This window comes from Spea bombifrons, chromosome 8 (genome assembly GCF_027358695.1).
Source record: "Spea bombifrons isolate aSpeBom1 chromosome 8, aSpeBom1.2.pri, whole genome shotgun sequence".
Taxonomy (NCBI): Eukaryota; Metazoa; Chordata; class Amphibia; order Anura; family Pelobatidae; genus Spea; species Spea bombifrons.
In genome coordinates this window covers 22,276,510-22,301,644 of record NC_071094.1, presented here as the reverse complement: position 1 = coordinate 22,301,644, position 25,135 = coordinate 22,276,510, and the positions used below count along the sequence as shown (strand labels likewise).

General features: G+C 39.1%; 1 protein-coding gene across 1 annotated transcript; it reads right to left on the bottom strand.

Moving 5' to 3' along the window:
• Window positions 1–25,135, bottom strand: LOC128503836 (phosphatidylinositol 3,4,5-trisphosphate 5-phosphatase 2A-like). The gene is made up of 22 exons (XM_053474031.1): window positions 25,002–25,135; window positions 24,096–24,159; window positions 18,773–18,911; window positions 18,324–18,516; window positions 17,837–17,924; window positions 16,836–16,907; window positions 16,493–16,621; window positions 16,327–16,405; window positions 15,208–15,404; window positions 14,474–14,591; window positions 14,178–14,274; window positions 13,954–14,092; window positions 12,198–12,297; window positions 11,977–12,062; window positions 11,047–11,128; window positions 5,950–6,033; window positions 5,579–5,677; window positions 2,433–2,521; window positions 2,270–2,357; window positions 1,910–2,086; window positions 974–1,058; window positions 1–220 (listed from the first exon to the last, which is right to left on the bottom strand). Exons 1-22 carry the CDS (start codon window positions 25,133–25,135, stop codon window positions 1–3), a joined length of 2,559 nt encoding a protein of 852 aa, XP_053330006.1.

Genomic DNA, 25,135 nt, shown 5'->3' with positions numbered 1-25,135 from the left:
CTACTGACCTTGAGATGGTTCTGACTTGTTGGTTGGAGGTACCACAGAAGCCTGCCCAAGTTCACTCCATTGCTCAGCAGTCTGCTGATGTTTTCCATTTACCAAGGTGGAGTGGGGCCTGCTGAAGGTTGGAGTGTGGGTTAACTGAGTCCCCTCAAGAAGAAAATATTCAGCATTGCTGTAGCTGCTAGTAGAACAGCAAATACTTGCAGGACGTCGTCTGTAAGATTGGAGATATATTTTAATATATTTTGAATATTTTGTTAAAATATTAGGTTAATATTATGGAAACAGATTTTGACAGCAGATAAGAACTATTCATTGTTCAGTCTGCCCATTGTTCCTTTCTAAATTCTCAAACCTCAAATCTATAAATTCTCTCACTGTATTAACCTCTAATGTATGTACCTCTGTTTTATAGGTCAAAATTGCATCATAAAAACCAATAGCTACGATTTATCTGGTAACATTCTGTGAAAAGTAAACTTACATGAAATTGACTATACTGTTCGCAGATCTTGTTGACTGAGCAGCTAATATGTATGTATGTATATATATATATATATATATATATATATATATATATATATATATATATATATATACATTAATTCCCACAAGGCAAGTGTCCTCTGCTGCCTTCCCTATCCCTCTGCTGCACACTGGTTCTGATCTGCTCCATCCCTCCTCTGCCCTACTCCTTCTGTGGTAAGAACCAAAATTAAGTACTGCAATATATTCAATATTTATTCATATATTCATAGGAAGAGATGAAAAAAATCTATAATCAGAATTCATGGCTTGGTTTTGTGCTATATTTATTTGAGATGTGCATGACACATTGGTACAATACAAAGATTGACAATCTCAGTACTGGAATGCAGGTAAAACACCTACAGGAATAAATACAGCATAAGAACCGGGTAATGTTAAGCTTGATATATGTGAATATGGATTTTGGGGAATTAATCACCTTTCTTTAATTTTTGACGAACGTAAGCTTGGGGTGTCACAGGCAGAATCCGCTGCACAGCTGACACGGGAAGAATTCTCCTTAACTGAATAGAAACAATAAAGAAGAAACTTGTTTTTTGTGTATCTATTATGACTGATGACAAGCAGAAAAAAATGCTAATGTGCATAGGTGAATAGAAATCATCTAGAGACAAAGAAGCTTAGATGCAATGTGAGAAGGTTTTACATTACTGAGGGATTGGTACATAAATGACAGCAGAAGAAGCAGTACAGACTAATACAGTAAGGGAATTTTAGCATGCATGGGACACTTTAGTATTCAATTTTTTTTTTTTGGAACCCGAGGTGCGTGCTCCATTGGTGCTGCTCGATACGATACTGGGTTCCCTCAAGGTGAGACCCCTTTGCCTTCGGGCACTCCCGCAAGGGAGTAACCCCCTTTAGGCTTCACTGCCAAAAAAACAGTGATCCAAAGTGTCCAAAACGAAAATCAAAGAGTGGTCGTGGTCTCGCAAAGTAATTTGGCAACCGTGAAAATCAAAAAGGCAATTCATAGGTACACGTGCATCCACACATTGTGATGTATAAATAAAAAATAAATAGGGGCAGGCCGTGTCTGGCCTAGCCAGATTCAAAAATAAAATTCACTCCAAGCCCGTATGGTGCATTGGAGGAAAGTGTAGGAAGGCCACCAGTGCAGAACGCGCGCTCACCGTACGCAGCGGCGTGCAATACTGCGCTAGGTGTCTCCGGCATCTCTGCCAGGGCAATTAACCACCTCGGGCTCCATGCTTTCCAGGCCCTAAGGCCAGAGGATCAGTGTTTCCCCCCTCTTCCCATAGGGGTAGTACACTTGATCTTAGCCAAAAGGCCGAGAAGCAATTTAGTATTCAATATGTGATCTGAAGTTCGAGAGTCAGTGTACAAGCCTTACTTTTCACAACTTGTGCTTGGGAGGACGGAGTAGTCTTCTCCAATTTGGTTTCTGTGAGGGTGATCAGGTTCACACGTCCCTGAAGAAACCCTGTCTCTTCTCCCCGCTGTGACATGAATGCTTGAAAGTGATGGTCACTGCTTCTACAGAGTGCATGCACTGATACACAGCACTCGCCTAATTAAGATATAAGGAAACAGGCAGCAAAATAGAGAAGGATTTCATCAATCTCCACAAAGCAGTATCACAATAGAAGAAAGGGATTCTTCATGTAGATCAAAACTCTGTTAATTATTCCGTTTTCTTTCTCGAGACATTTTAACTTGTTACTAAATGAACACCAATGGCCGTTCTACATACCATACGAGTCTCCTCCGTCTGTAGCTTTTATACTAAGTAGTATGTGTCCTGTCAGGTTGTGATTTGGATCCTGGCCAACCAGGGTAAGCTGAGGGTTGTAAAAATGATGAATATACAAAGTGAAAACACTTTGGTTGTACAATCAGTGCTTCTTATTTCTCACCTCTGGCAAATCTTGCTCTGACCAACCCATTTTCAGAAATGCTGTACCCTCATTGCTATGTTCACTATTCACAGTACTTTGTGGTGAACCTGTGTAGGCAGAATGAGAAAAGATATTTGATACCCAACACAGAGAGTTGACAAATAAAAATAAAAGCGACATTAAAAATAGTTTAAGTTAGAGTTAAGTAGAAAAGACTAGGGAGGTTGGCAATTGTACTACACACCTTGGATATTTTAACTACACATAGAGAAATATATTAGTATATGGCTAAACAGCCTCATTGATGAAACACAAGCTTTTATTAAAATGCTATGAACACCCAAATATTCTTCCCATCATTTCTGGGCCTAACCATGTATTTACAATTTGAACTTCATTCAGGCAACATTTTTCAGTCCCCAACATTTTTCAGTATGGGTAACGCAGGAACTCTTGAAGAACTGAAGCATATGTTTCTTGTACCTCAATCCCATGGCTACTCCACCATTGCTATCGTACTATTGCTCGTCTGCTGTTATCACCTTACCACTAATATAGACACAGTTTTGTTTTCTACTCATAAAACCACATGGGCTGAATTGCTATGTGCACCTTAAAACTTTCAGTTGGTTGGCTACATCGTTATTTATTAATTGAGTGTTTGTATAACAACAGACTGATTGACCATAACTCAAGCTTAGTTTAACAGGAGTTCCACCCAACCTCTTTGTTTTCCTCTTCCCTACTACTTTACACCTTATGTTGAAATATTTGTGATTTATACGTATGTTTATATGAATTTGCTCCTTCAAACTCCAATACACTTTTTTAAGGTTCAAATATAAGACTTGTGCAGTAATAAAACCAACATTATACATTATACACTAATGTACCAATGATCACTTGATGCTCAAAAGTATCTAGTCTAGTATTTAGTCATAAAACATAGGCTTGCTTCCTCATCGTCCATTTAAATCCATTGAACAATTTTAATGCACAGACTTGCAAAAAGACTATTACACAAGTCAATAATATAGGCCCTATACCAGACTTACTCGATGAAACTGTTGCAGCCGCAAATAGAATGAATAAACACTTAAAAACTGTGGAATACAAAATAAAGTGACAGACAATACAAATGAATTAAAGAGAATGAATGAATGCTGAGTCTGTTGCGTTAAAAAATATAATCAAAGCTGGTAGGGGAGACTTGGGCACTGCACATAATGTTTAATGTCCACTTAGAAGAGTGGTCAAGAGTGTGGCACCTCCAGTTTAATGTTGATAAATGTAAAATAATTGGCACTTGGGAGGCGTACCCTTGCCTTTAGAAATGACTTCTGTTATACCATAGTGTGTAGATTTGCAGGGAGACACCTGTAATAACCACAAAAATAGACAGGCCTTTCATGACTACAATAATTAACAGAACTAAATGTTTGACTTTACTGGGTGCTCGCAAATGTTAAATATCAAAACTAAAAGTCTTGGTTTATAAAGCATTCACAAAAGAAGGTAATTAGACAAACAGGGAGAGGTCAGCGTTAAATGAGACACCTGCCACTTGAAAGCAGACTCGATGACCCGTGACCCGATATGCTCCTGTCTCCCCATGCCGGTTCAAAATAGTTTAGGAAGGACCCTTCCAACCTGGAGCTGTGTGGTACAGGTTGGAAGGGCCCTTTCTAAACTATTTTGAACTGGTACGAGGAGACAGGAACTACGTCCATCCAGCCAGACCTGCCAATAATATCTTTGAGAAAAATATCCCACCCAGCAAGGTCTTCCTTCATGTCCCTGGACAACCTTATAAAATGATGTGGGGCCCTGACACTCATTATGGCCATGGCCAGTCTTCTACAAAATATCAGGCCCATGAGGATAATGAGGCACACAAAATGTAATTTCCCCAAAAGCGACTGTAACTGCTGCAGTGTCGCCCTTTTTTGCTTGCCTAAAAATCCTCCCCCAACATTTCTCCATTTCCACACCTAAAAACTTCAACCTAACACAAGGGCCTTAGGTCTGCTCAGGAGCTACGGGAACCTCAAGCCTCCTAAAACATGCTGTACTTTGTCCAGTAGCATCCCACAGACCAGATGACCCCCTAGATCAATGCTTAAGAAATAATCATGGCAATGTATTACTGAAGGGACCCAAAAGTATGCACAAGAAATGGAGCATCGCACGTAGAAGCCTCCATCCCAAAAGCAACCCAGCAAGTGAAAATACTCCGGGTGGCCAGGAGCAATCGGAAGGCAGACTCCATGTCCGTCTTGACCATCAATGCCCCCTGGCCATAATGCCTGATCCAATGTATCACCACATTAAATGATGCATATAACACCTTGCATAATTCCTTATGTATGTTGTCATTGACAACAACAGAACTGTCCCTAGGGTATGCAAGATGGTGGACAACATAAAACTTTCCTTGAGCCGTTTTTGGAACATCTCCCAAAAGGGAAGCCTTTAAGAATGAACCTGTCACATGCCTCCGCTCAACCTTCTTACCAACTTAGCTAAAATGTCCGGATGGGCTGGTCCTGATTTAAGATTCTTTCCTTCCCTTGTCTCCCTGAAAGGAATTCTAAACCACTGGCGTCCCCCCTTTCCTGCAGCTTCTCAACCCCTGGCACCCTTGCCTTAGAAAAGGGGTGGGAACAATAGCACCCTGAACACTCATATCTAAATCTGCAAGAGGAGCCCTACTTGCAGACCCTGTCATTAACCCCTTCACGACAAAGCCCATACATGTACGGGCTCACGTGGATATTTGGAGGAAATCCCTCCACCACAATGGCCGCCGATAACAAAGATGGCGGCGATGGAGACATTCAGCAACACAACCCCCCTACCCTGATCACCATCAGTGAGTGACATTGCTGCCACTCACAAGATAGCGGAGCCAACTGAAACACTAATGAGTTTAAAGAGGGTCTATAACAATGTGATTAGTAAAATAAATAAATAAAAAAATTGGTAACATGTAAAAATAATTTCCCACTGATCTCACCATCAGGGGGACCACCAGTTCCAATTAAAAATAAAAAAAATCCAAATATATATACCATATTTGCTCGATTATAAGACAAGGAGTTTTTTTCAGAGCAAATGGGAATATGTGGTGATTTGCATTTAAAATGAAATTAGACTTGCCCTACCTTGTAAACTTTTTGATTGAAACTGAATATAGCCTTGGGATCTGTGGTGGGTTTTGATGATGGCCTCAATGTTTTGGAATCTGATTGTGTAGGTGAGACCTATTGATATTAAAAAGACAAGAAGACTCATACAAAGGGTTTTTCGCACAGGTTAAGACCATGGTTCTGAAGCACAAATGCTTAAAAATGTCCAAGAATTCTATGATTTAAAATCATTTGGTAAGACAACAAAAGCTACTATTAAAAAAAGGAAATTGAAAACGATTATTATTATTATGACAAGACAAGAATTGACAGACTAAGACAAATCAAAACATTAGGTGGAGAGAGCCCTGCTCGCAAGCTTACATGAAACAGAAATAATTTGTCACCTTTCTGCAACAAACTTTTGAGTCCAATAACAAATGTTGCAAAAACAGGAGAATGGTCACTGGTCACAATGTCATCTGTGCAGCCTATGAGAAAAAGGGCATTGTTGTAAAGCTATGTCAACGTTTTACTTTTTGCTGATATAGATACAATATATAGAAATTGAGGTCCTCTGTGAGATATAATTTTTTGGATCTTTAACCTCCTAGGGATGCTATAGTGAGTCCTCACAGATAATTGCTTAGCCATCGAGGATGTTGTAGTACATTCTTACACTATTTGCGCTGCAGTCCCCCGGCTGATGAATGGCAGATCAGACTCTCTAATGACAGATCTCCCCTTTGTCAGTGTTACTGGCTCTCAGCTCTATTGCTGTGGCACTAAAGTGATCTAACTTATTGAGTGCTGGGGTCATTTTTTAACTGAGGCATGTGAATTGTGATAGAGTGACTATATTTTTGTGTATGGGTGTGTGTGAGTTGTGTGTGTTGAAGTGAGTGTGCATATAGTAGTAATTCCTGGGGAGGACAGATGGGCAGGGGCCTACTTGGCTTCAACTACCCACCAGGTAGAAGTATCCAGCTCTACCCTGTAAAATGGTACAAATGCAAAAAAAAATGTATTTTCACCATTATTTCTCAGTATAAGCCAAACAAAATAAGCAACATAAGGAAAACTATTTTTTGTTCTTAAAGCCCCAAACCCAATCAGCAAATGTATCCAGGATATGTGGTTCTACATGAATGCAGACAAATCCTGTATAAGTGACAACACGCAATGTATTGCAGAGTAGTCACTAATAACCTGGAAGTTAATTTTGTTAAGAAACACAATCTAGGCATAAAATACATATTTCCAAAATTATTACATTCTTTTGTACCCCTGATATAGCTACCTTTTTTAGTTACTCTCAACCAGTGGCGTATCTATAGGGGGGCGAGGCTGCCCTGGGTGCAGAAAGCAAGAGCAAGCAGTTATCAAGGCCAGGGCTGCGCCGAGGCAGCAGGGAGTAGAAGAGAGAGAGCGGGGCGCCGAGCGGTCGCCCATGAAAAAGTTTTCAGCAACGGCTTGATGCCCTTCTGTTTCCTCCGTGAAAATGCATTAATAAATATGTGTAAGTGATTTGTGTGAATTAGTAAGATAATTAATGATTATGTGAATGAATTAGATAATTAATGAATTAATTTGTGGATTAATTGTGTGAATGAGTGAGAGAATGAATTAATTACTGTGTGGATGAATTGTGTGTATGAATGAGAGAATTAATGTGTGGATGAATTGGTTGAATGATTTTTTGAAAATGCATTAATGAATATGTGTAAATGATTTGTGTAAATAATGATTATGTAAATGAAAGAGTGAATGAGTGACTGCATAAGTGTTTGTGTGTATCATAGGGATGGCTGAAATATATATTGGCTGAAAAGGCCATTATCGGCAAAATGCCGAAAATAATCGTCTGCAGGGGCTGGGCTGCTTACTTGTGCGTTGTTCGCACACTGTGCGAGCAGCGTCTCTTGTGCCGGCCAGGAAAAGCAGGAACTCAGCAGAGTCATGTGAATGCACATGACTCTGTCCCCTTCCTTCTTCCCCTGGGGGCGAGGCTAGAGAAGTTGCTCGTACAGCCGGGACACTGCAGAAGTCTGTGAGTGAGAGATCTGCAGTTCAGGTTAAGGGGTGGGAGAGGGTGTATGAGCAAGTATGTGTGATTGAGGGAACGAATGAGCATATGAATGTTTTTAAATGAGTGTGTGTGGCATAGGGAGCCTGTAATCACACTGTTATCATGGCCAGGTTCTAGCATGTACTGGCTGCCTGGGCATGATAGGAGTGTGATTGCTGTTAGCAATTATAAATATGATTTTTTTGGTCCAATTATGGTGTGTTAACCACACTTTTATTAAAAGTAAGTAACACACCAACATTGGACAGAAAAAAACAATAACACTATTAATATATATGATTAAAAGCAATCACACTCCTATCATGCCAAGTCAGCCAGTACATGCTGGAATCTGGGTGTGCCTGGGCATGATAGGAGTGTGATTGCTGTTAATCATATGTTGATTTTTTTGTCTAATTTTGGTGTGTTACTTACTTTTAATAAAAGTCTGGCTATATATTTTTTTTTTTAACCCCTTAAGGACCGGGCTCATTTTTCGTTTTGTACCCTGTGGGACCGAGGCTGTTTTGACACTTTTGTGGTGCTTGTGTTCAGCTGTAATTTTCTCCTCACCCATTTAGTGTACCCACATAAGTTATATATTGTTTTTTTCAGGACAAGATGGGCTTTCTTCAGATACCATTATTTTGATCGTATCATCTTATTTACTCTAAAAAAAATAAAAAAAACATGGTGAAAAATTGAAAAAAAACACATTTTATGACTTTTATTTGAAAAATCTTTTACTCACCTAAAAAAGCAAGCAAAAAAACTAGCTAAATAGATTCTACTACTTGTCCTGAGTTTAGAAATACCCAATGTTTTTATGTTTTTTTGTTGTTTTTTGTAAGTTATAGGGCAATAAGTACAAGCAGCGTTTTATGATTTCCAAATCTTTTTTAACAAATCTGGTCAGTCCGCCTCCATCTCCTCTTTGGAACATCTTTGAAGCCGGTTAACTCAATTTAACCCCGTCAAACCATATATTTTTTAAAACTAGACACCCCAGGGTATTCCAAATGCTGTTATTTTAACCCTTTCCATGCACCAATTATACAACTACACTTTGTCAAACTTTGTAATAGTAATTTTTTTTATTTTTTTTTCCACACAAATTGTACTTTAGTTATAGATATACAGGTTCTGGTATATGTCACTATCAAACAACACCCCAATATGTGTTCAGCAGCATCTCCTGAGTACAGCGATACCCCACATGCATGGGTTTGTCAGATTGTTTGGCTGGTAAAAGGCTACTTTTGGGGCATGCGTAATTCAGGTGGTCATTTGGTCATTGTGCCTCCCTCTCCTCTTTGGAATATCTTTGAAGCCGGTTAACTCAATTTAACCCATTCAAACCATATATTTTTGAAAACTAGACACCCCAGGGTATTCCAAATGCTGTTATTTTAACCCTTTCCATGCACCAATTATAGAACTACACTTTGTCAAACTTTGTCATAGTAATTATTTTTTTTTTTTTTTCACACAAATTGTACTTTAGTTATAGATATACAGGTTCTGGTATATGTCACTGTCAAACAACCCCCCAATATGTGTTCAGCAACATCTCCTGAGTACAGCGATACCCCACATGCATGGGTTTGTTGGGTTGTTTCAGATTTAAAATGCCACATTTGGGAAGTGCGCTTTTTTTCTCCATTTTGGTCAGTCATTTTGGATAGGTACACTATGCCTTATCTTTGAGCTAGGCCACTCCAATTTACCCCATCAGCCATTTTTTGTATATATTAGACACCCCTTGGGTATTTGAAGTGCTTTTATTTTAACTCTTTGTTGAGATTTTTGAGAAATTTTAGCACTTGCTCAAAATAATAAACTTTATTTTTTAATTTTATTTTATTTTTTTAATACTTTTTTTATATTTTGTTTTACACATTTTGCTGGTACTGGATGGTTCATCTAGTGACATCACTGCATAATTATTTTTAAATGTTACCACATTTTTTTTATTTTTTTTTTTCCATTTTTTATTTTTTTTTATTTTTTTTTTGAATATTTTACTAATCACATAGTGATTAGAAAGCTGGGCTCCATTGACTTGCATGGTTGAATGCAGTACCTGTATTCAACCAGCAAGTGGAGCCAGTTCTCTAGAGGGTCTGGAGACCCTCTAGCGAACTTTTTCGTCTTTATTGTTGTAGTTCCCGGGCCGCCGCCATCTTACTTGATGGCGAAGATCACCGGCAGCGGCGGCTGTGACCGCTCTCCGGAGCGGTCACAGCCCACCCAGAGGTAAGTGTTTGGTGTCGCTGGATGCCTCCTGATCGAGGCATTCCAGCGACACCATTTAAGTTTAGGAGGCGATCGTTGATCGCCTCCTAAACGCTTTTAAAACGGGCGTCCGCCGCCATACAATGTATGGCGGCTGTTGACGCCCCGGGGAGGGGCCAGACATGGCCCCCGATGCCGATCTCGGCCTTGCTGAATGCCTCGACATCGAGGCATTGCAGCAAGGCCGTTTAAGCGAAGAAAGTGATCCTTGATCACTTTCTAAGCTTATTTAATTTTTTGACGGTTCAGGACCGTCAAAGGTCATTTAGTGACCTTCTTGTTATGACGGTCCTGAACCGGCAAAGGTCGCGAAGGGGTTAAAGGTTGGGGTCATTTTCAGTTTCCGTTTCGGCCAAGCGAATCCTGAAATATCGGTTTCGGTCCCGAATTTTCATTTTGGTGCATCCATAGACTGTATCATAGATGTATATATGTATTGATCTATAGCTGCAAATCTGGGTTTGTGTGTTTATTCTGTTGATCTATTTCTGCTATGCTATCGTTCCATACATTATTTATGTATACCTGCAAATACAGGGTTTGAATGTCTAATTTCATTAATCTCTGAGGTGCTGTTTCCATGTGTTGTTTATTTGATCTATACCTTTAGTACTGAGTTTACATGAGACTTCCAGTTGATCTATACCTGCAAAGCTTGGTTTATGTGGTATTCTGTTGATCTATACTTGCTATGCTATGTTTAAATACATTGTTATTGTATACCTGCAAATATAGGATTTGAATTCTGATTCTGTTTATTAGATCTATACCTTCAATACTGAGTTCACATGCTATTTTCAGTTGATCTATAGATGCAAAATTAGATTTGTGGGTTATTCTGCTGATCTATACCTGCTATGCTATGTTTCCATACATTATTTATGTAGACATGCAAATATAGGGTTTGTATTTCTTATTCAGTTGATCTACACATGCAAGTGCTGTTTACATGTATTGTTTATTTGATCTATCCCTGAACTACAGGAAGCAAGGAAAAGGGGGTGTGGTGGGACAAAGGGACTGAATGCGGACCCTCTGGTGTCAGGTCTAGGGCAGCAACCGCCATAAATACATCACTGTATATATACATATGCACATATGAAAAGTCACACAAAAACACGTTAATCCATATTATTCTCACCATATGATGTGCATTTGATCTTAGTGTCTGGGTAAGATGTCCACAACACACGATCACTCCAGGATGGAGCAAATATACGAGTCTGTTGATAAATATTCTGTGAGAGTACACTCGATAATCTCTGATGCTAAAGTGCACTGACATACAAATATGTAGAAGAAGAGGTAAACAGAAGCACATACAGTTATGAATAAGCTTCATATACAGGAGCATTGGTACAATGCCAATACAAACATACTGGAGCAATTGGAGGCTTTGGAGGTCAATGAACCTAAGTTCTTAGTGAGTCTAAGCCTACACAAAATTGAGTGGCGTGAAGCTTTGGTTTCAAAATCAGTCCTGTAGCAAGTAGAGAGTAGCTTGAGCAAACCGGGATCTTGTGTGCAGGGCAAAGCCTGAGGACACATTGAAGCTTGAGGTTTATTTTGGAACCCCCAGATTCAATCATTCTGAGTGCACACCACAGATGAATTTTTAGTGAGGAATATACATAGCTTTGATGGTGCTGGTAAAGTGCACTGACTTGTATGTCAGTGCACTTTAGTCACATATTAGGACCCTTCATTGCAGGTTTTAGTTTTCCCCCTCATTAGTCTGACCAATGGCTTCCAGGTAATGGATTACATTTTCATAATCCCAGCCATAGGCTGGAGCCAATATGGTTCTTCTAGACACATTTAGAGCATTGTACTTTTTGTTGATTTTGTGCATGTTTTTTTTTTTTTATGCGATATAGATTTTTAACACCCTGGCCCTGAAGACTCCGTTTTGGTGGGGAAGGTTGAATGGCCTTCTAGACACCAGTTACCCTTGAAGATTGTAATTTCCCTTCTTGGTGGGGGGCTAAGAAGATTTGTCCCACATATAAACACTGAAAAGAATATTTGAAGAAAAATATGAGGGGTGTCAATTTGTAAAAATGGAGCTCACGCCAGTGGCCTTAGTTTTTTGCCAGTCGTAGTTGCGAGATCCTCTTTCATACCGAAATGTTGGTGGAAATGCGATCGGTTCCTCCTCTGTTGATAAAGCCACAAGAGTAGTTGTACGTAAAAGAAAGTCACACTTCAAAAGTCTGTGCCATGTAAATGTTCTGGTTGTATTGTATGTAGGATATTTGATATGTACAGTATTTCCTAGAATAAGAATCTTACTGAATCCAAGGAAGACTTTCTTCCTCTTGCGTTCCTGGTTTAGTTGATCCACTGGAAGGAGAACATGGTATCGTCCACTGTACACACATTGCAGAACATCCTGCAAATGAACAATGCAGCCTTATTTTAATTGGAAATATTTAATGAAATAAAATATAGCAGTTATACAGATTTAAAGCATGAAACATGTACACTGATCAGCCATAACATGACCACCTGCCTAATATTGTGTAGGTCCCCATTTTGCCGCCAAAACAGTCATGACCTGTCGAAGCATGGACTCCACTAGACCATTAAAGGTGTGCTGTGGTATCTGGTACCAAGATGTTAGCAGCAGATCCTTTAAGTCCTGTAAGTTGCAAGTTGGAGCCTCCATGAATGAATCCTGGTGCCATGTGTTCTCCAGATAAGCGACGCACGTGCACCCTGCCATCCACTTAATGTAAAAGAAAATGTTAATTAATCAGACCAGGCCACCTTCTTCCAATGCTCCATGGTCCAGTTCTGATGCTCAAATGCCCATTATTGACGCTTTCGGCAGTGGACAGGGGTCAGCATGGGCACTCTGACTGGTCTGCGGCTACGCAGCTCATATGCAACAAACTGCAATGCACTGTTTCTATCAGAACCAGCATTAACCTTTTCAAGCTACAGTAGCTCGTCTGTTGGATTTGACCACATGGGCCAGCCTTCGCCACCCATGACACTGTCGCCGGTTTACCACTTTTCCTTCCTTGGACCACTTTTGATAGGTACTGAACACTGTACAACAGCTGCAGTTTTGGAGATGCTCTGACCCGGTCGTCTAGCTATCACAATTTGGCCCTTGTCAAAATCATTCAGATTCTCATTTTTCCTGCTTCTAACACATCAACTTTGAGGACGAAATGTTCACTTGCTGCCTAATACCGTATTAGTCTTTAAAGTGGGGGTGCGGCCTATAATCGGGGTTTAGCGCAGGAATGCGCAATTCGCATCGCCCGACACCCCGGGACATGAAGTTCCCGGGCGCTGGGCAGGCAGCAGAGTTAGGATCCAGATCCCCCACATTGATGCAGGGGAGCTGGATCCTACTCTCCGGCAGCCATGGACGTCTACGCGATGCGCTGAGACAGCCTCCCCTGCCAGCACTTCCAACGGTGGGGTGCCGGCAAGGGAGATTGGTAAAGCACATCGAGCAGACGTGCCGGCAGCGGAGGTTGTTTTCGCTTGCATCGCTGCAGCCGGTGAATGTCTGCGTGATGTGCTTTAACAATCTCCCTTGCAGGCACTTCCCACGGCGGCACCGGAAGTTGTCTACGCGGATGTCCGCCGGCCTGGGGGGGCATATCTAGGTGGCAGAGTGGCAGCATATCTCGGGGGGGACAGAGTGGCAGCATATCTCGGGGGGGCAGAGTCGCAGCATATCTTGGGGAGTAGAGTGGCAGCATTTCTATTCCACTGTTTTTTAAATCCAAGAATCTAAATTTTTCTTTAAAAAAGCACCTTACTTTTAGGGTGCGGCCTATAATCGGGTCCGGCCTATAATCGAGCCAATACGGTATATCCAACCCACTGACAGATGCCATGATAACAAGGTTATCAGTGTTATTCACTTCACCTGTCAGTGCTCATAATGTTATGGCTAATCAGTGTATATGATATATAGTGACAAAAAAATCTATATATTCATAGTAAAAACATTGATGAAGCTAATTTAGGTTAGTGGTATAGAGACAAAATGAGGCTTGCAAGGGACATAAATGAATGTTGGTACTTGAACAGGCATGTTTATCCTGTAGTTTAAATCTCCTGTCCAAAAGAGATGCGTAAGTCTCAGAGGCAGCTGGAAACTTCTCAAAGCTTCATCTCCGAGTGACAAAGAATGCAGGATATCGCCAAAACTTTGATTTCTCCTGCAAGGTTAATACTTCTGTTACAAAAACAATACTGGATGGAACTAAAAAGTATAAAGACATTATATGTTACTATTATATGTACTTCTGAACCCTTTTGCTGCTGGACACCAGATGACAGGTTACAAATCCCAATGATGTCCCAGTAAATTCAAAAGACACACCGACAGCTCCTTTATTACCTGTAGATATATCATATCAATTTAGTTAGTATGTGTGACAAAACATTTCTTTACTCACATGGCTGGTGTAGGATACAACTCACAACTAGCATGGCTTGGCATAAGCTCATCATGGTTTTGCAACACTTGTCTTGGCTTCACACCCTGTGGTTTTAGCATGACATACTACAGCATTATTATAACACAATGAGGTTCATACCCACAGCATTGCTGATCCCCGTCCTCACATTCGACAACTGCACATGAGTGATAAAATTCTCATATTCCTGTTTTACCAAGAGTACAAGTTTAAGCCCTCCAAGAGAGTTTGCCGTCACCTTGAGAGATAAAAAGATGGTTAAATCAATATAAGTACCTAGATTACCAACAAAACCCAAGAGCTCTGATTGACATTACAATGATATTGGAATAGGGTAGAGGGCAGCTGCCTGCTGGGTGCACACTATAACTCTACATCAAAGCTGATGTAAAACTGTAACATGTGGACCATTGCATCCACCAGGTGGCCACATGCCTGTGATCTATGGGCTACTGGCCTTAAAGTGCCAGGGCCCACTTTATATCCTAGTCAGATCCTGTTCCTTACTTTAACTGCACTTCAGAATGATCTATTAATGTTCACTATGACACAGTAGTTTCGCTTTTCTTAACATATTACTGTTGACTTTTTAAATCTCAAGGGGAAGATTAGAGATATACCTGTCTTAGTGATGAAATTGCGCAATTGAAACACAACACGTATCTGTGCATTTAAAAAAAAAAGAATGCTACCATCAGATAAAGTACCTTCATACTAACTGGATCAAAACAGAAAAGGTATATAATTTTTAGTTAGGAATTCCATATCAAAGCTGTGTCAAATACAAACATTATATGTGTACTACTAAAATAAATTTGGTATTATTATTATTATTATTATTATGTGTGCCTTACCACTTTATACTGTTTTCCAGTCTGGGAAAACAGAGCTGCTTTGAGAAAATCTGTCCACTCTTGGTCTCCCTGAGGATTTTCCTGTGTCCCAATCATGTAAAGGTCATGTGAAAGACAAGCACCTGTGTCCTCAAAGATCTTTCCAGACCCCCTGGAGGACAACCAAGAAGAGATGGAGCAAGGAGGAAGAGATCCACCTGTCAGAAAAAAACATCAATTTTCAGCAAATGTCACATACATGAAATGAGTGTGTGTATGTGTATGTATGTTTATGCAAGCAGTAGACTGCTAAATCTCATGCTGCATAAGTGCAATCATAAAATAATAAAAGGCAAGTTGTCAATTAACATGCACTGTTGATAATGTTACCTTTTCACACAGTTTTGTTAATCTGCCAATGCAAGTTAATCACTTTTTGTTCAGCACTGTGATTGTAAAATTAACGTTCTCATAATCGCGGTTCTCATTACTTCCTCTAGTGAGACCCCAAGTCTGGCACCTTTATCTGTGAACAATCTCAGAAATGCATCCTCTTCATAAACAAGAAATTACTAAAATACTTTCAGATATTCCTACTTCCTATTCCCACCAATTTTTCCAATTTCTACCTCCACTATTCTCTCTCCTCCTTCCACTATGCCAGATATAACTACCTGCTTCGTTCATTAGCTGCTTCTGCTAATTTGCTTTTCCAGGTTTTTACTCATGATTCATTACATACTTAATTAGACTCTCTTTATTCTAATTTAAACTAGAATCCCACTTATAGAACCATATGATCACTACTTTTGAATCTCCACGCCAATTACTTCTCCACATGACCGCCACTACAATCAAATCATCCTCACCCAAGCAGTCCCTCACCTTCAGTCTCAATTCCTCTCATCCTTGTACTACTGCACTGTAGGCTTTCAAGAGCTGGGACCTCTTCTACTCCTGCACCAGCACGCCTTAACATTTGAGTTGGTGGTATTGTTATTTAGCATCAGTTTTTATTTTGTATTTTTCCCTATTGCAAGAGTGCTACTGAACCTGCTAGTGCTCTATAAACATATTCTAATCAAATGACACTAACAGGTTGAGAGGGCATCAGTTCCGGTGTTTCTGACTTTGAATTACCCATATTCCATGTGCCAAGAAACACAGATAGGTTTTTGGGGACATTCCTTCTAGGTTGACTGCTGTCACTGCATATTATCTATTAAAAGAGAGCACAAATCAGTCACTTTTTATTCATTACTGTATATGTTCTTTATTGGTGAGCCTCATAAATGATACAGCTCACATTCATACATACACCAGGTAACTCTGTCTCTTTGGTGGGCTTGTTAGGGCTTGTGGTCACTATTCCAGGAGATACAGGGGGATATGAGATGGGAGACGGTAGGATATATTCTCGTAATATGTGAAGTGTCTGGAGAGAGAGTGAGGATATTTAAGTTTTCAAAGGTTAGACGATAAGGAAAAATGAATTCAATAATATTATGGCCATAGTATAAAGGAGATTTAAAAATGCTAATTGTAAAAGATTTTAAATAGCAGGATTTAATACAGGGACACTGGAGAAGTGAATTGAGAGATAATCAACAAAAGTAAATACAATATATGTCTGTGGTGGGCACACTCACATTCCTCTCAATAAAACACAGGATCTCCTGCACAGCTAAAATGTTATGGATAAGTGAGTCCAGTGACAAAACCTGACCGATGCAAAAGAGATGAATAAACAGAGTTATTCTTAGAGAGAAGGAAGTTACAGCAAACATGATCAACATTTTTTGAAATAGTAAATATTGGTCCAAAAAGAGTAAAACCATAGAGGCTATAAACAAATTTATATTTCAAGTTCCAAGTTGGGCTTTTCCCAACCAATGTACCATATAAAATCACATTTACCTTGTGCTAAACACGAGTAATGTAAAATGCTTTGATAATCTAGTGTGTGTGAAACAATTTAACAATACTACTATTCTTTATTCTATAAATATTAATCTCTCTGCATCTCTTTCTGGCATTTTTGTTGTTATAGTTTAAGAGATAAAAATATGTGTGCATCGCATTGAGCTCGAGTAATTTTATGGACATATTGCTTTTCTGTATGTATGTAAAAACAAAACACAAAAACCGCAGAGATGACATTTCAGGATGTGTATGGCATGCTGTAAAATTGGGATAGCTCTCTACAATTACATTTTAGCCAAGAATAAGCTCAGACTTCCACCTCTCCAAAATGAATGCACTTTATCTTCTAAGCTATAGCAGCAAGAACTGTCAGAAACCATTAGTATTCATGCAATAATGAGAAATTATAATTTACTTCAAAAGTTAAAATAATGTCAGATGAGCTTTAACATCAATTCATTTGAATGTAAAATATAAGTTACTTATAGTTACAACATTGTGTAATCAAGTATGAAATTGAATACAGTATAAATATAAAAAAAATTAGAAATTCTATTGTTTTTACTTCTTACTATTAAAGAGATCAATTATTCTATTACGCTTTAGAAGTATTATTGAGATATATTATATATCATAGTTATAATACAAAAGAGATAAAATACATTATTATGCAATACATAATTATTATAATTGTGTAATCATTGTTGCCTATATTTTAGTTGCATACTTGATCACAGTCTGGGTGCAGATGTGATGTCACATGCCCAAATACGTGCATAAGGGTTTTCAGGCTATGCCACGTGACTTCAAGCTGCCTGAGGAGAAACACAGTACACACAGAGAGACATATAATGTGAACGCATCTCAGCATACTCAATCCTATAGTCAGCTAACATCATCACGACCACAAAAAACAAAAGCGACACAAATGGATATAATAAACACACGGTCTTGAGTATGTGTTTTCCCTTAATTTAATCTTTAGGCCGTAGTTTCTGTTTTGTTTTTCATTAGTAGGTTCAAGTTACTACTTTTACTCCACTAATATAAGAGTAGGAATATGTTTCCTACAAATGCAGTATTATTTGTACTTCCTGCAATGCATACAAACCATCAAATCCATGAAAACAATTATAAATTGGAAATTTCTTAGGAAAAATGTCTTAATGATAAAGTTAATGTCCAGGTTAACTAGGCTGTTCAGTTTCACCCACCTGTACAACTTTTTGCACCCCAACTCTTCTTGATTTAATGAACATAGCCAAAGATCTTGCTTTTTAGAGGCAAATATGTCTTCTTGTACATGCGTATTTTGTGAAAAGAATGTATGCTCACAATGGGATGACCCTAGCTCTGGATCCATGCAAGGGATGACCCTCCAACCTGGGGATGTACCACCTTGTAAGTCTGGAAGACAGCAACATTTTAGGGGTTCTGCATAGAATGCTTCTTTTCGGTCATAGCAATGAATGAAATGTTTATGGTAATTGTACTGTTCCATTGATTGCTATGGCAATAAGACCATTTTTGTAAAGTTTGCACCAGAATCAATTTTTGTTAAGCAAGTGTCACTGTATCGTAGACGAGACAACAATAACAATGATAACAATTGTACATCAGGGAGTATAACTGAAAATGCAGATAAAGATATTTTTATACTTACCAAAATGACCTGTTCTACCATCTCCTTCCCATCCAGCAGGATAAAGTAACGATGTGACCATCCCATTCTTCTCATATTTATAGGCATAAACCAGCTCACTGAGCCCTGGGAATTTCTTTACCTCAACTCCCTGCACAGACTAAGAATGAAATGGTAGTCATAAGCCCAAAAGCTTTCACACAATAGATAGAGCTACGGTTTTTGGTTTAGGGCTTTTACATATTGTTCTTACACAAACATGAACCACACTGATGACTATTCCATGATGGATTAATAGGGTAGGTGATTTGCTAACAAAGAAAAGTACTTACAATTTTGCACTTGATATTCATGCAGATCACTAGTCAGCACCTCTACTGACCTCATTGCTTTGGGGGTCTGTCTTTCTAGTGACTAGGTGACCCAAGTGACTGTGGATAATGTATAATAGGGATCTAGAGTTTTTCAGTTGCTAAAGCATACAATATATTTCCTTGGAAGATGGACCAATATTGTTGTATAACCAAAGGACTCAAAAGGAAGATGTGTTCAACTGTAGGTACAACTGTAAATATGCTATGTATCCTCACAGATGGGTGGATAAATTAATTTGCTCAAAGGAACACTCTGTGCTCCAAGGTCCGCTTAGCTATAAGAAGGGGTATTTACCTAACAGGAAGAATCACATTTCTAGCCTTTTTACAAATGGTAAAACCTCTTCTTAAATTCACAGTATAAAATGGGAAAGGCCGTCCCTTTAAAGGATAAGTAGAAAATTGCATCAGCGTATTATCTTGGCGATAATACTAAAAAACTAAATTATATTATTAGCTGATGTGTTTATGCGCATGCAGCCCAAACTGAAGACTTGATATACCAGCAATGTTTGAGATGGTACTTGCAGACAAAATGCATGGGGGGGGACATATTTCTTCTCTAGAGGAGAAAAATTTAAATCACTGATATAGCCACAGTGAGCTTTTAACCCAAAGCTTAGAGCTGTCTATAATGCACCACTAAATTGGTGAGATTTCACACCTCACAGGTTTAGCCGAGCATCATGTTACACAGCTTAGCCTTTCTTGCAGGGGAAATTGGCCAGACTTGCCCCTTAATGGTGCATTATTCTGTGAATTGAAATTATTCATCTTTCCTTAACTCACCTGTAAACTACTTTATAAACAACTTTGCGCTGAATGATTAGATATTGTTTTTTGGGTCAAAACAAGCTTAGGTGAGATTGGTGAGCAAAATAAATACTCCTGAATATACACTCTGCTATAATCAATCAATTAGTCACTGCCAGGACAATTAATACAATGTGTAACAGATGTTAATTTATGGGAAGGGAGTGCAATTCAATGTAAGTCGATGGTAAAGCCTGTTTATTAGTCAGATAAAAATTAAGACTTCTTTTTGAATCAACCGTGCAATTGAAGGCAAATTATAGACCTAGAAAAGGTACACAGACAAACCACACATTTAATAAGATAAACTGAACAACATAGATATGAGAAAAGACAGTAGAGCTCAGTTCTAGGTGGCTAAGGGTGTATATGATAACGTTACAAACACTTCCAAAGCCATTCAAAAACTCTCTGGGGACCTCCAGATTATCTTTTAGGACTTGAAGTAAGAAGAGTCCAAACATAACAGTAGAAAGTGGAATTTACAACCTACATCAGATACAATTTTTGCCTTTGAACTTGATGGTCTTACATTGTCTTTCAGCCCTAATTACTATACAATTATGCATTTTAATGTGGATTAGGGAAATATATTAATATATAACCCTAAAATTAACAAAATATATGTAAACCATAAGTGAATATAAAGATTATGGCACTACAAAAGGTATATAATCAGGCTGAGAATGCATCACAGACCATTTTAAATGGGTTTGCAAGTAAAGCATAAAATGCAACTTTTGGTAGTAACGGCCACGGGCACATCTTGGGGCCGCCGTTCCACTACTCCCATGTCTGCCCTCACAGTCTTGATCCTAATTAATTTCCATATTGACAAAAGTCTTTTAGCTATACCTTGTGTTTAACTGCGCTGACAAACAGACAAACAAATGTAATAAAGAGAAAACAAACATAATTAGAGCTTATAGTCATGAACTCGAATTTAAACAGTTAAAGTAGTCATGTCAAAATGTAAGATTTCATTCTGCATGCATCAAATAACCATATTCCATGACTATATGTTGTGACGTGGTTTGTAACAAATTTTGTTATATGGCTTGGGCTGTAACACCTCTGCTCTGCGGTTGTGAAAGGAAATCATATTTTAAGAAAGAAAATAGGGTGTGTGGGAGATGAAGCAGTGAGAAGAGATAAAGAACAACAAAGCAAGGGTTAAAAAAAAAGAGGTAAAGTAAGCAATGCTGCTAGCTGAATTCAGGAGGTATAGGGAACACGCTTTCTTACTTTGACTAAACATCGCACACACAGGGCTGCTGCAAGGGGGTGTAGTCGTGTGAGCACATTATATACACGACCTTCCCCTTCCCATACATTGACAGATCACAGGTCGCACACCCCAAAGACGAGCTCTGGCACCTACATTGCACCCATATTGCCCCTAGCACCCAGATTGCACAAACAGCACCCAGATTGCATCCACAGGATTTATCCAGCACCCAGAATGCACCCACAGTGGCCTCTCTCTGGATCTCGGATCTCCTCTACGTATGGCTTATGCACAACCTTTACTTTTTTATACCCTTAATTGATTACAGTTCCAGTAATTGATAGACTATCCAAATACATACAAATACTCTATCCTTCCAAATGCCTGCCCATAAACACATACATACACATGCATATTCACGATTGCCCCTACACATAAACATCCTGTCTTACACTTACCCTTGCATTTACACACTCATTACCTTTGCCCTTTTTACCCATCTCTCCCCTTTCTTATTACTCACTTTATATCTCTGCTATCTCTTAGTCTCTCCCCTTCTCTTTGATCCTCCTATTGCTTACTATGTCTCCTGTTCTACTTTTTTTTCCATCTCTCCCATTCATCTCTATCTCTCCTCCTATTTATATGTACCCCTCTTTATTGTTAGCTCTTATTTCTTTTTATCTCTCCCTTTTTCCTCTTGCTTATTATTTCTTCCTTTTCTCTTTGATGTTAATACCCCTTCTCTCCTACTATTTCTTTTTATTGGTCTCCCCATCACTGTTAGACAGACACTAACATAAAATACCCAGACACACACTAACATACCCAGATTAAATACATATCCAGGCACAAACACACACACTAAGATAGATAGAGCTCAGAGGCAGGGCCTGACTGGGAATGAAAAGCAGCCCTGGAAACATTTGGAGACCAGCCTCATATACCGTATTTGCTCGATTATAAGACGACCCTGATTATAAGACGACCCCCCAAAATCTGAATATTAACTTAGGAAAAAAAGAAAAAGCCTGAATATAAGACGACCCTAAAGGAAAAAAGTTTTACCAGTAAATGTTAATTCATGTAAACTATTTTTTTTTAATAAAAGCTATGATTGAGAAAAATATTTTTTTTTTGTTTTTATTTCTTTTATACCGTATTTGCTCGATTATAAGACGACCCTGATTATAAGACGACCCCCCAAAATCTGAATATTAACATAGGAAAAAAAGAAAAAGCCTGAATATAAGACGACCCCCAAAGGAAAAAAGTTTTACCAGTAAATGTTAATTCATGTAAACTATTTTTTTTAATAAAAGCTATGATTGAGAAAAATATTTTTTTTGTTTTTATTTCTTGTATTTTCCAACCTGTCCCCCAGTTACGCACATCTGCCCCCAGGCTTGCCACTCCAATATGGCACTGTGGCCCATGATATGCCTTTTAACCCTCTATATGCCACTGTGCCCCATGGTATGCCTTTTGACTCCCTATGTGCCACTCTGCCTCTAGAAATGCCTTATACCCCTATATCCCATTCTGGCATTTAGGGGGTTAAAATGCATATTATGGGGCAGAGTGGCATATAGGGAGGTATGAGGCATTTCAGGAGGCAGAGTGGCATTAAGGGAGTTAAAAGGCATTGTATAGAGCACTCTGCCTCCAGAAATGCCTTATACCCCTATATGCCACTCTGGCATTTAGGGGGTTAAAAGGCATGTTATGGGGCAGAGTGCCATATAGGGAGGTATAAGGCATTTCAGGAGGCAGAGTGCTCTATTAAATGCCCCCTTAACGCCACTCCAGAAATGCCCTATGCCCCCATTTAACACACACACACACACCCTATACCCCCATTTAACTAACACACACACACTCTCTCTCTCACCCCTCTCAGCCCTCTCTTACCGGTGCTTCCAGCCGGGGCAGCGGGTTGACGTCGCCTTCTGCAGCAGCCAGAAAGAGGTGGAGTTGGCAGCGGGGGTTTGTATGCGTCCGTCGCGTATGCTTTCCCCGGCTGTCAGAGATCAGAGTTCTGATCTCTGACAGTCGGGGAAGGTCTATGCGACGGACGCAGATAACCCCCGCTGCTAGCCACACCTCCTTCCGGCTGCAGCGGACGTTGTCTACGCGGATCGCGTAGACATCAACCCGCTGCCCCGGCAACACAGCAGGAAGCACCGGTAAGTGTGTGTATGATGGGGGGGGGGGACAGGAGGATCCAGGTCCCCTGCAGCGGTGCGGGGGATCTGGATCTTAGTCTCCTAATCAGACCTCTATTTGAGGTCTGATTAGAAGACGACCCCGATTAGAAGACGAGGGGTATTTTTCAGAGCATTTGCTCTGAAAAAAACCTTGTCTTATAATCGAGCAAATACGGTAATTTACATGTACCATTTACAGGGACTGCATCAGACATTTTTTCTCAATTTATTTTAGGGCAAAACATGCACTTTTTGGTCAACACACAAAATATTTGTGACAAAATTAGGCATTTGACTGTGCTTTCATACAGTGTGTTTTAGTTTTTTTTTATTAAATACTGATCTATTACTGAGTAGAGTTTAATTGACAGTTGTCCATCTACACTACTATCCAAACCTTTAATTCATGGACAATACAAAATATTTTCTTTCTTATCATACTTTATATTATTCTTCATAAATAAATATTGGTGAGAAAACCAGGCATTCTACGGGGCTTGCTCACAGTGTGACTGTCTTTCAGTTGTTTAATACTTAAAACTTGTTCCTGAGTAGTTTAAGACAATTGCCCATTTTAGCTTCCAGCCAAACCTCTAATTTGAGGACGACACAAAATATTTTTATCTTTCTTTATTATCATAAATGTTCACGAGCGTGTCTGTTTCATACTTAATCAATTTAATTAAGATATAGGCAGAAATAGTGGAAGAAATGTTGCCTACCTGCACAGCTAACAATCCATTTTCTTCTGGTAAAACTCGATACGTGTGAACTTGTTTTCTGAAACTACGGAAGACAATAAGCACAGTGTAAAAGAAGGCAGCAAAGGATGAGTTCCACAAACTGGAGGCAATGCTTGATGAGATTCATGCATTTCAAAGACCCCAGTAGAATATACATGGCCATTTATGACAGCCTCCACCATTCAATATGTTTTAAAAAAAATGAAAACATGTCAATTTGCGATCCAAATTTTCACCTCATTTACTTCAATTATTATTATGTTTTTAAGGTCTTTTTATTTGCATTTTCATATAAAACCATACAAACGTAAGAAGTAATATCCTCTTCCAGTATGGCCCGTAGACTTAAAATTTTGAACAGGGAATGAAGAAATAACAAAACAGAAAAGAAAATAAAAAAAGGAAAAAAATCTAAACAACCAAAGCAATATCCATTATCCCCATCATCTGTCACCCCAGTTTCACGCTTCCATTACTCCCAGTTCCTTTAAGGAAAAGGGTTTGAGTGTCTACCTCTATGTCTACTAAAGGTACCACTCATAACTCTAGTACAATACCATCGCAATTATTTTACCCATTTAGTTGCTTAAATTGTAAACAACTGCAAGTTCTTCCTCTGGCTTCTGCCTGGGTATGGCTATGATACAAAAGCCATGAAACATACGTCTTACAAAAAACTAAAAACTATATACCGTATATAAAAATATATTTAATCTAGAGAGATGTTAAGGAGTTCAAAGACAATTTTCACACAGCTTTTAACTTTAAGAGCAAAATAAATAAAAATTAAGACTTTTGAGAGATATCATTTGATTCTTAGACACAAAAACATGTGACAAAAGGGTGAAAGGAAAATATGGCATATGATAACAAGCGGTCACTCACAGAACACATATTGCAAATGCTCCTCTCACAGACTCACTGGGACGCACAAGGAAAGCACCATCCCGACCGTCACGAATCAGCAACTGCTCAGCACATGTCTGGCTCAGCCCTGCGTGGTACCAGTATTCATTCAT